An 11,644-nucleotide genomic window follows, 5' to 3' on the forward strand; every position below is an offset into this window, starting at 1 on the left:
AATTAGTTGAAGGAATTATCCACAACAGTACTTGTGGTGCCGTGGATGCTAAAAGTACCTCCATGTATTTGCACTTCAGTGACTCCATTTCTCAGCTGCAGCGCTATAGGTAGAGAACAGCAGGATGTTTCAGACTGTCCATGTATTCCAGAGTTTAGAAGGTGATTGCTTTGTATGCAATATCAGTGAACGGATATGTGTAGGTTGCATCTCCTAGATTTTCAATCATTTAGCAATAAAAGCTTTTTTTCCCCCATGATCTCTGGTGTCAGTCTCATTTTTTAAAGTTGCATTCCAGGAGCCGGGATCGTAACAACATTCTACTTCTTTGCTGAAATTGGACAGACTAAAGTTCAAGTATCCAAATGATTGAAATGTTGGTCATCATTACAAGGTTCAAATGGTTTGCACATTTTCAGCAACTTAACACTGCCCCCTTCTGGACTTAAAGCATTTCATAACCCTCAAGTACCAAGTTCACAGCCTGAAACCAACAGAGCATCCAAAATGGAAGAAAGCCACACAGACATACAAGACTTTTGCTCATGTTGATAACTTCTTTTATTTTTCATTTTTCAATACTGCTGATTTACCATCAAAACTTCCTCCAGTGTAGGCTCTTTAATAATATAAATTTCCATTCTAACCCAAAACCATAACCCATAATAAAATCAACTATGATCCTAGACTGGGTTTATGATTGACATTCAACCAAACATTGAACTAAATTGGGTGTGTCAAAAAGGGGTCAGGGAAGAGGGGAAATACACACCACACACACACACTCAAAAAAGGGCACTTCCACACTGTGCAAGCTGCACCTACGTAAACTCGTGGGGATAGCACATATAGCAATCCCTATAGGGGACAAAAAAAAAGAAAGTATATGAAAGAAAGTGTGAAAGGATGTTTTAAGGGGGTGGGGGTTAGGTTACTACAGATATATTTTATGTCTGTGCTTTAAAAATACAATCAGTCTGAGAGGGCTGTAATAGAAAGCTCTGTTCCAATCACAACGGACAGGAAAGTGCTTGATTGACCACTCGCATGTCAGAGGGGACCCCCAAAAATTGGAAGGGAAATAGGACATCTTTAGAATAAAACTGTAGTTCTTTACAATAAAATTACAGCTCTTAATACAGACCCATCTTTAAAAATTCTCAATTATTTTTTGTGATGGTTTAAAAAACAAGGAGAAGGGGCTGATGAGGCTATCCATTCGAGCAATGTACAAGAAATCAGGTTCACTGAGGCAGGCTCTGTTGTAAGGCAACCGAGAAGTCCAAGACTTAATTCTCTCTTCAAGGGATAGGATCAAAGTGTTTCATTGTGGATGTGTGGAAAAAGATCAACCTGAGTGCAGTGTGTCTATGTATGTTTGTTTGTTTGTTTGTTTTGTGTGTGTTTGTGTGTACACGTGTGTGAGAGCAATAGCATGGCTGCTAGGTACATACAAGTGTGTTTGTGTGTACATGTAAGGAGAAAAAAAAAAAAAAAAGATAAAGAATGAAAAACAACAAAAATAAGTGTCCTGTGCGTCCTGGTGCTAGGCCGGCTGCTCCAGGGAGTTCTTGTACCAGACCACCTTCTCTGGATCTGAAAGGGGAAAGACAGCAGCTGTTACTGAAACATATCCTCAAGGACCTCCGGTTCAGCTGAGCATCTGACACAGACAAGTCACATGGAAACAGCTCTCCGTTGGGATGGACCATTACCAGAAACTCTACCACTGCGCCCATTTCGAACCTCTTACTGACCCAAAATGCATTCATCTCCACTAACTAACAGTCAGGTTGTGAAGATTTCCATGTAAAATAACATCCAAAGTAGTAATGCCGCCTACCTTTTTCATAATCATTGTGAGTACTGATGCCATGATATTTGCCACAGATGCTTATTGTGTAAATGCCATTTATTAAAGTGGCATTTTGAAACTAGGCAGTACAAGAGATCATGTTCACTGATTAATTGTTGCCAAGGTGAATCAGTGAAATTATCCTAGTGTTTGTTCTGGGTCACATTGCTCGGCCCTTCTCCATCTGATTAAACTCATTCAAGCACTCCGAGCTCCGTACTCTTTATGGCATTCCAGCATCAGAAATGATGCTGCCTTCTGACTGACTGCTCATTATGATCACAGGTTTACATTTCATGGCAACATCAAATGGTTTTCGGTCTATCGACTCAAAAAAATCAGCGTTAAACTGAGAGCACTGGTTATAGTGGTTCATTGTTAATGGATAGCTAAAGGTTGTCTTACCTTCTTTCTGTCTGTTGTACACAGTGTTCCATTCTGCAAATGAAGAGACAGTCATAATGAGGAATGGTATGACACACACACAAACAAAAACCATGATGAATATTTCAAAAGCTGTGCATTTTTCAAAAAAGCTCCAACATCAAACCTGACAAATGCAGAACTCTTGGTAGAACTCTATACACTGAGGGTGGGTGAATAAATAAAAACACAAGTACGTACATCAAACCTACAGTCACCTTATATCTTATATCTTCACAGTATTGTGTATTTTGGGTTATCAATCTTAGTGCTGCTATCTGCCCTGGACATTCCCATTGATACTATGGACGTTAGTCTTATGAATACTTGCATCTTTAAAAAAAAAGATGAAGTATTAAAAGTTTGTAACAAAGGTCCACTTGAGGACATTCCTGATTATGCTGTATTATTTTACCAAAAGGTGTATACATTCCAGGGGTTACAATGTGCTCAGTGTCCATCTAGTGATAAGACAAGTTTATCTGACCACATGTGAATCAGAGGACAGTGAGATATGATTTTGCATGGTGTCTGACTGCAATAACTACGGTCAGAGCAATGCAGAATTCAGCCATGCCATGACATGAACCCAATGAATGGATTCATATCCACATAACCAACAACTCAATTAATAAAGTGTTCGGGTCTGCCGATTTACCCAGAAAGGAATAAGGCCCAATTACAGTCTAATACAGCAGTCCTGCAATACATCTTAAGCTTAATGAGGTTTATAGTATTCAATATTAGTTTCAACAAATTAAGAGAGCCGTTGATTCGACTGTACATTCTGGAGGCCGCTGTTGAAGTAACGGTGCTGTTGAATTGTACCGTGTTGTGTGTGACTATTATTTTGACAACCCCATTTTAAATCAGGCTAAACAGAAACACCTGTGAAAAAATCTATACTGTCTAATATCACCAATAAGTCCATCCTCCAAAATGATCACACAGTTGAATTGTCACCTGTTAAACGGTTTCAACATAACATTATATCAATCATGAAGGATTTACAACAACGCCATTGTATAAGACTGCATTTGTTTTTGCTAGGTATCTATATAAACTGGCAACTACTGTATGCTTTTACAAAAATCTGTGAATAAGAACCTGAGGGCTTCAGTAGTCTAAAACGTACACATTTGTGTCTCCAAAGTATAGGCTACTAGTTAAGCTCTTGCAGATACTCAATCACAGTGTTTCATATCTGTAGGTTGTGTGAATCTATTGTAAAGACTATTTTGTTGTTGTAGGTCTATAATTTTCTCTGCCCCTTTATAAGTACTTACTCCTCAATCTAAATAGCATTCGCTTCCTAGCTTTAGCTACCGGCCTTTTTGGTCTGACAATGTCCACCCGTACTGCAAGAAGCTTTGCATTAAAGCATGTGCTTAATGAATACATAGTGTAAAATGATTGTTTTCTCTTGACCCTGAGCCAGTGCTTGAAAACTTGCGTACATGCTCAGTCAACGCGCACAAATCCAGACACAAATTGCCTGAGCACAAATGCCACCATCATAGGGAAAAAAAAGACCACCCTCACCTTGGACGTGATATTGCATAGCCTCTACCAGGTGGCGACAGGTGAGCAGCAGCTCTCCAGAGCTTTCGTCCTGTCTGTTGCACAGCTCCATGGAGAAGGACACAGCAAGGGCAGGAGTGGTGGAGAGGGCAGGCTTTTCAGAGTCCATATCTCCAGTGAGGGGGTTCGAGGGGGCAAAAGGGAGGCTGGCTGCAGGTTCTGACGTAGCCTGAGGGGTTAGGTTTTGAGTCGGGTCAGGGGCAGCTGCAGAGGGACTGTTTTCAGCTGGTCCGTCACTGATGAAGCTCAGCCCCCACTGGTTCTGCAGCAGCACCCCGATGCCGGGGGGCTCCTCGGCGCCCCCCGCCCCGCCACCCCCTGCCTTCACCTTGGAAGCGTAACTCACGGCCGGTTGCAGCTTGGCAGGGCTGTCCTTCACCGGGAAGGACGGTGGAGGCTTGAGCAAAGACAGGCTGTCCTCCACCCACCGGGCCTTCTGGATAGGGCCGGGTCTCTGGGGCTTGTCGCTGAGGCGTCCGCTCACCCTTGGGCTCTCCCGTCTGGGGCCTCGGCCTCTGATGTGGCCCCTCCGCTCCCTCTCGCGGCTGTGAGGAAACGCAAATGGTTGGCCTATCCCGTTCAAAGCGGCCTCAGGCACCGATGGAGAAACCTGTCTGAATTGCTTGTCAGGCCCCGCAGAGGAGCCTCCTCCCCCTCCGCCACAAATGCCAGAACCAGGAGAAAGACGGCGGTTCCGGATGTGAGGCTCAGGCTTGGGGGGTGAAACCAGAACAGCAGGGTCACACAGGCGATCTGACTCACATACGGCGTTGTTGGCCTCCCAAGAACCTTAAGAAAAAATGATATCAAACTCATCCATTAAATCAATAGAGAACTGGGTGAAAAAACAAATATGAATGGACATTGCCACGTTTTAGGGGTGCTTGGGCTACGTTTGTGAGTAAAGGACAAATATTCAATGTTTAGTCATCCAGACTAACACCATACAGAGCCTTATGGAATAGTCGCTACTTTTTATAAAATCCAGCAAGCTCAAAAGGCATGTGGTTGTTGAGAAATTGAACGGGGGGCAACAAAAAACTTCCACTGGCTCGCTGAGTTGGCGTTTAAGTTAGCCCATTAACGTTAGCGTCAGTAAAAGCTACGTAATTAATAGACTAACAAACCAGCTAGAGTACATTGATTAAACACACAGTGCATCACTTTGAGGCCGTCAAAACGCGCACGATTCTTGTACGCAAACACCGCTTCTAGAGATTTCGACAAGGAGCAAAGCGAGAAGACAGCTAGTGCCCTAACGTTATCCAACTTTTGGTGTCAACAACAGAGGGGTTGGCTAGCTACCAAGTTAGCCAGCTAGCGTTACAGAAGTTCACTTCAGTACCTGATTTGCGGCAATTTAGCCCAGTTGCTGCTCAACAGAACATGGATTGGGCAGCAGGACAAATACAACTCATAATAATAAAAGGTCCAGGAAATCGATCTTGATAGAAAATAGTATGATAGGACTGACCACCATCTCCTGGCTAACATTAGCTACTTGGCTACCTCGCTAGTTGGCAGACGTTGGCTAACCAGCTTATTTTCAGCTGAGGAAAAGAAAAGCATTAATCCAGATACACTGACAGTGACTACCACTTAGATTAACAATATGAAAATGTTTAACTTTTTACATAAAGCCGACTTTCCAAAATGACACATCCATATAAGGTCGGATATCGTAGACAGCTAGCCAGTTCAAAGTTTCGTAAGACTGAGCGCCCACTTCATTCAAAGCGTGCTGACAAACTGTCTAATACCGTGTACCCAGCTAGCAGGCTAAGTAACTCTAGCTGGCTAGGCAGCTATCATAGATAATTAGGCAAAGTAGCAGTATCTATATATGTAACAATGTACACATTTCGAAGAAAATAACGCTCACCTGGTTTAATATGCATATCTTGAAGTGTTGCTTCCCAGTGAATTTAAATATAGCTAGCGCCAATTACAATATGAGACAGGACGGCGTGTTGACGACTTCAGACAGGGCCACACGGAAGCTACAGACTGACCGGGTGGAAGTAGGAGTTATCTCTTCCGGTTATTTGAGGCGCCAAGAGAGGAGGGAAAAATCCCGCCCACATTCAAAAAATACCCCTCATATCTGGAGGGTAGCTTTAAAAAAAAGAAATACGCCTCTGCCCTCCCAACCCCAACACACATGCAACATACCGGTATATATATATATAGAATGTGGGCGGGATTTTTATGTATAAATATTGCAAAGGGTCAACAGCCAAATCCCATTTCTTTGGGTAAATATGACAATACAATAGTGTTAAATAAACATCAAAACAAACAAGCAAACATTCAATAATAATAATAAATTATAATAATTATAAAAACACTATATCACCTTGTCTATGGTAGTCCTCATTCATGCTCTCAAGAAGATTCTCTGACTCATCCTTTTTTCTTCTCCAGTTTCTATATAAGCGGCCTCTTGATCTCTCCTTGCGAGATGGTTTCTTATGCTGTTGGTGTGTGACCCTCTCCCCTTCTACTCTTCCATAAGGCCAACTGTCATTGACTGTGATCCTATGTCCCTCTGTATGCTGAAGTAACAGGCAGTCTATTCCTTCATTAGGCCTACATTCGTTTTTTCCGGAAACTTCCTGGTCCCCACAGTGATTCTTTTTACTCCTTCGGTTCTTAGTTACTCCTATCTCTGCCTTGTTTTGACATGCCCAGTCACCAGCAGCAGCACTATCTACCCTCCAGCACCAGTTGGCCTCGTTCTGCCTACCCCGCTGGATGTTTTCCCAGTCTGCAGCCCTCGTCCTTCTCCTGTCTGCTGCTGACACCCTGCCTTTGGGCAATCTAGCTCCCCCATTCTGCCTACCAAACTGGTTCTTGTTCGTTGCATCAGGCAAACTGGCCAAAAGAACTGTGTTACTGGTCTCCTTTGAGTAAGATTCCTGAGTTGTCATGCATATGTGATGCTCTAAAGCTTCCTGGATTGTGTGATTATGCTTCCTGCTCTTAGTTGCTGAGTCACGGCTCTTTGTAACTGCTAAAGGTGTTTCTGATGAGCTATCGTTCACTCTCAGATGTTTCACATTCTTTTCACTCAATTTCAATCGATCTCCTGTTTTCTCACCTCTTTGGCCATTCTCTGAGTGTACCTCCTCAGAATGTCTATCTCCTGAAGGAGACAAAAAACATACTACAACTCAGTGTACTTTCACAAATTAGGTTAGCAACATCTTTATGCAGTGTATCTAGGGCTAATCATAGGTCTAGTTATAAACTGTGTTGAGTACAACTCACCAATGGTATTTTTGTCTTTCACTTTCACTGCTGTGATATTTCCCATTTCCCTTTCTGAGACATTGCTGTCATTGCTATTAATGTTCTCACAATGTTTTACTTCACTGTGAGCTTCTCTGTCTGCCACGGAATTACTTTCATTCAAAACGTTGGAATCATAAATGACTTCTTCTTCACTTCTGTGTAGTGACAGTATACTTGACTCTTCTTTTTTTACCTTACGCTTTTCTTTTCTTTTCTCATTGCTTATCTTACCAGTTTGTTTTCTTTTGGTGATCTTGCTCTTATCCTCAGCTACATCTAAAGTCCACAGTTCAGATCCAACTACTTTTGATTTGTCAACTTTGTTCTGTTTCATCCGTTTTGGGTTTTGTCCCTGTTTGGCTTTCTTGATCAAATCTGCCTTGTGCTCAATCTTCACAATATCTCTACTCTCTCCCATCATGTTGGTGCTGATCCTCGCTCCCTTATCTTCAGAACTCTCATTGTATGCCCCCAAGCGGTTTTCACATCGCTGCTGGTGGACCCTTCTGGCTCTCTCTAAAACCTTCTCCCTGTGATCCTTGGTGCTCTGGGTGGTACGGGAGGAGACTTCAAAATGTTGACCTAATGATGAGGATGAGACAACCTTTGCACTTGGCAACTGGTTCATGTCAATTTGAAAATAATAATCACCGAACTCGTTGCAATCTTTTTGAATTTGGAATTCCTCTCTGCTCCTGACACCGTAACAGCCATTGTTCTTTAGCCCTGTTTGTGCCCGTCTGTACCCGGTCCAATGTTTTTTCTTCATAGAGGACTTTGTCTTTCTCTGCTCCTTTAAACTCATCCTTTTGCCCTCTCCTTCTCCTTTACTCCCCTTTGGTTTTGCCTGTCTACTCAATAGCTGTGCTTTAAAGCCCTGGGCACTCTGGTTCTCCAGCTGAGCTCCAACTCCGTCTTCTTCTTCTTCTTTCTCATATGGAAGAATCACTCCTTTCCATGGCTGTCTCCACTCACTAATCTCAGACAGATGTTCTCTCCCTTGCACTCTTGCGTCTGGCACACACACACACACACACACACACACACACACACACACACACACACACACACACACACACACACACACACAACACACACACACACACACACACACACACACACACACACACACACACACACACACACACACACACACACACAAAAATAGAAAATTGTGTTTCTGTAATACTGCCAGCATATTTTAAATTAGTGGTCTTGTACGGAAGGCTATCACATGGACATTTTAAAGTGGTTTCAAATAATTGACTTGATGCACCCTATCATCTAGCGATTTTCGATAACCCTGATAAAAAAAGCAAGAAAATAGGAGATTTCCCATGCCTGTAAAATTCTGAATATTGAGTGAAGAGGTGATTTCACCTTAAGGACGACATACTGATCTATAGATCTGAGATCTTTGAAATGTTCTCAACCGATTTTGTTTTCATTTAAACCCAATCATCTGGCACATTCAAGAGTAGAAGAAAGAAAATGTGACCATACCCATATACCTCCGGGTCTCCGGATTCCTTAAAATGTGGTCTAGTTTGCATTTGTAAGCACAAGTTGGTATGGGCTGCTCTGTTCCATCACCTTCAGGCTCCATCAAGTGTTTTTTAACCTGTTGATTAGACTGTTAGACTTTGTAACGGAGACCGATTTGTAGTTTCACATTTTAAGGAAATAATTCAAAATGGTAGAGAATAAATAATCACTTCACCTCAATGTGTGTGGAGATTACATGACTTCAGCCCCTATAAGTATGCTTTTTTTCTTTTTTCATCTAAGTAACGTTCACTGTACAATTTAAAGAAATCAGATATAGTCACATTTGATTAATTTGAAGTTAACCTATATTCAGCATGGCAGGGATTACAGAGGTGGACAAAATGAAAGTTCAAAGCCGTTTTTTTTTTTTTTTGCATTGTACCCGGGTCGGTAAAGGCCTTCCTTCACAGTACAACATGTGCTGTCTTGTCTGTAGCTCTTGACTGCTAAACACAACATAACCGACCAACCATAGAACCTGAGCAGCAGGACAGAACAACAATAAAGCTTCTGTCATGAGCATTTCACTGGGGTTTTCAAGCCGGCACCTTCATTCATCAATGCCTGTTGAAATAGGCCCACAACACCTCCAGAAGGTTTAACAGTGGTGTTTAGCATCCCAGACCCACCACCCTCCATTCTCATGATGGGTTAGGACATATCCCACTACCAGACACAACAGATACACCTCGCCAAGATTTCAGATATCTCAGTTTTAGTTCAGGTTAATTCACGACCCAAAGTAGTTTGCGAGCGCCTCAGCCATAACCACTGGTTCGCTTTTTCAACTGCCTCAGACAACTCCTTTAAAGCTCTTTTGTGACCGCTGTTGAAAACTCGACAGTGGTTGACTTACCTACAAAGCCTCTTATACCTATCTCCACTGGTCTTGTGTGTGCTTGCCAACCTTCTTCCCTCGCTTCTACTAACAGTTCTGCATACTTTAGGCTCTTCCTATCAAAAGCTTCCTCAATCGCATCTTCAAGCAAGGCATTCACACTAAGAACACAACACCATGTCTGGTCTCATAGCAGTCACAACAATACACTGTGAAACTTTAAATTATTTTCCAACATCAGTCAGCGATCTCCAATCCTGCGCTTTCCCCCATTGTTTACGTGCCTGGTGTCCACTTTTCTGCCCATTTCACACAAAAGAAATTGTACTGTCCCTGTCATTAACTAGCAAAGAGTGAATATCAACTTGTTTATTCTCAAACAAGTTGATATTAATGTGAAGCGACCCCTGTGTAATGTGTCAGGACACCCGGACAGAATATGTTTTAATTAGCTAACACATCTTAGGGTGCATTAGGCACTCTGAGATTCCTTTGAATGAAAAGTGCGTTTAAAATAAAATGAATTATTATTATTACTATTATTATCTTGCTGCTTGTATTATGTATCTTCTTCCACCAAAATGTCCAACATATTTTGAGGATTATTGACTACTATTCTAATAGAAAGGCTGGTATTAATGCAATGTTATAATTAGGTAAGCACTGAAACTTCTGTAGTCCCATAAACTTAAAGGGGCTTTACCTTTCAAGATGGGGGACATTCAAGTGTTTGATCGTGTTTAAGGCTATCAAAGAACTTCATCCTGATCAATACCTCAATGTTTTGCATGGAATCCTCATCACTGATAGACTGCAATCTACTGTGGGGAAGGATCAATGCAGTATCTGATTGAAGTGGATCAATTAACTGCTCAAAGACTAATTTGTCTCGGTGTACTATGCTCAGGGTGTTCCCTAGAAGTGGAACAACGTCCTAGAAACAAAGGAACAAAGGTAGGCTTATTTCAAAGTATTTTTTTCTCCCACATCTAGGTGACCTGTTCATAGGAATAAGACATCATTTGAGGACTCCTTCCCGCTATTCTGAGTGAAGATTTTGATTTTTGAACACAATAGTCTTTTCATTTGTTAATCACACACTAAAAGGGGTTTTACTTTTTAAGATCGAGGACATAAAGAGTGCTTGATCATGTTTAAGTCTATCAAAGAACTTCATCCTGATTAATACCTCAGTGTTTTGAGTGAAATCCTGTTCAGTGATAGACTGCAATCTACTTTGGGAAAAGATCCATGTAGATCTCACTGTTGATAGAAGCTGACCAATGAACTCATCAACATAATCTTGGTGTTCTATGGTGTTACCTAGAAGTGGGACAATTGCCTGGTAACAACAGAACAAATACATTTTATATTTCTCCCTCACCGAGGTGAACCGCTCATAGTAATAAGAGCAATACTGTATACTCTTGGGTCTCATATAAACATTCAAATAGCATCAATATGTTGTGGCAGATCTGATGTGGATGAGGTATGCAAACACTGTGCCAATAGGCTACTTCAGGTCTCACTGACCTGCTGCTCAGGATTGCGGATGCATTGGGCAGGTAGACTGGGACCCTCACATTTCTCAAGTTTGGAACTATTTTCTGTGGGTAGGCCTATTGCAGCATCATATTCAGTATCTCCTCCGTATTCAGATTCTTGATTGCATCTCTGCTTGTAGTCAACTATAACACTTTGCTTCTGGGGTGCCACCTCAAGCATATATTTCAGGTTAGGTCTTGAATTAGCGTCTGACTCAGGAAAATCAGTCTGTCTTTCTGTATTGGTCTTGATGAAGAGATTATCATGATTATAGGTCGGGGTTTCTGATTGCCTGTGGCTGGCATTCTTACCAATAAATACCGAGTTTTCTTTTTGCTCTTCATTCACTAACAGGTCCTTAATATTGGCCCCGCTTTTGAAAGGTAAAACATTGTTGCTCGGTTCAAACTTCTCTGAAACAGATGCCTCTAATTGGTCGGTGTACTTTTCCTGGGCAGTTTCCTCCTGGCAGTTACCGCCACCAAGTTTATGATGCACCTCTCCAGGTGAAACTGCATTTATCTGCACGGATTCTGCAACTACGTATGATACCTGTGCAA

At 41.9% G+C, this 11,644-nt stretch overlaps 1 protein-coding gene across 1 annotated transcript; it reads right to left on the reverse strand.

The window, feature by feature from the left end:
- Positions 1–556: 556 nt before the first annotated feature.
- On the reverse strand, positions 557–5,847 carry LOC308375641 (uncharacterized protein). Its single transcript, XM_080851809.1, has 4 exons — positions 5,742–5,847; positions 3,821–4,648; positions 2,261–2,293; positions 557–1,596 (listed from the first exon to the last, which is right to left on the reverse strand). The coding sequence occupies exons 1-4, from the start codon at positions 5,755–5,757 to the stop codon at positions 1,547–1,549; spliced, it is 927 nt and encodes a 308-aa protein (XP_080707935.1). The 5' UTR covers positions 5,758–5,847; the 3' UTR covers positions 557–1,546.
- Positions 5,848–11,644: the final 5,797 nt, after the last annotated feature.

This window comes from Sprattus sprattus, assembly GCF_963457725.1.
Source record: "Sprattus sprattus genome assembly, chromosome: 14".
Taxonomy (NCBI): domain Eukaryota; kingdom Metazoa; phylum Chordata; class Actinopteri; order Clupeiformes; family Clupeidae; genus Sprattus; species Sprattus sprattus.

Excerpts from the sequence above, each read along its gene's own strand:
- LOC308375641 (XM_080851809.1), bottom strand. Across the intron at positions 2,294-3,820 it reads TATGCAATATCACGTCCAAG|AATGGAACACTGTGTACAAC; the intron begins GTGAGGGTGGTC and ends CTTCATTTGCAG. Across the intron at positions 1,597-2,260 it reads GTACAACAGACAGAAAGAAG|ATCCAGAGAAGGTGGTCTGG; the intron begins GTAAGACAACCT and ends TTCCCCTTTCAG.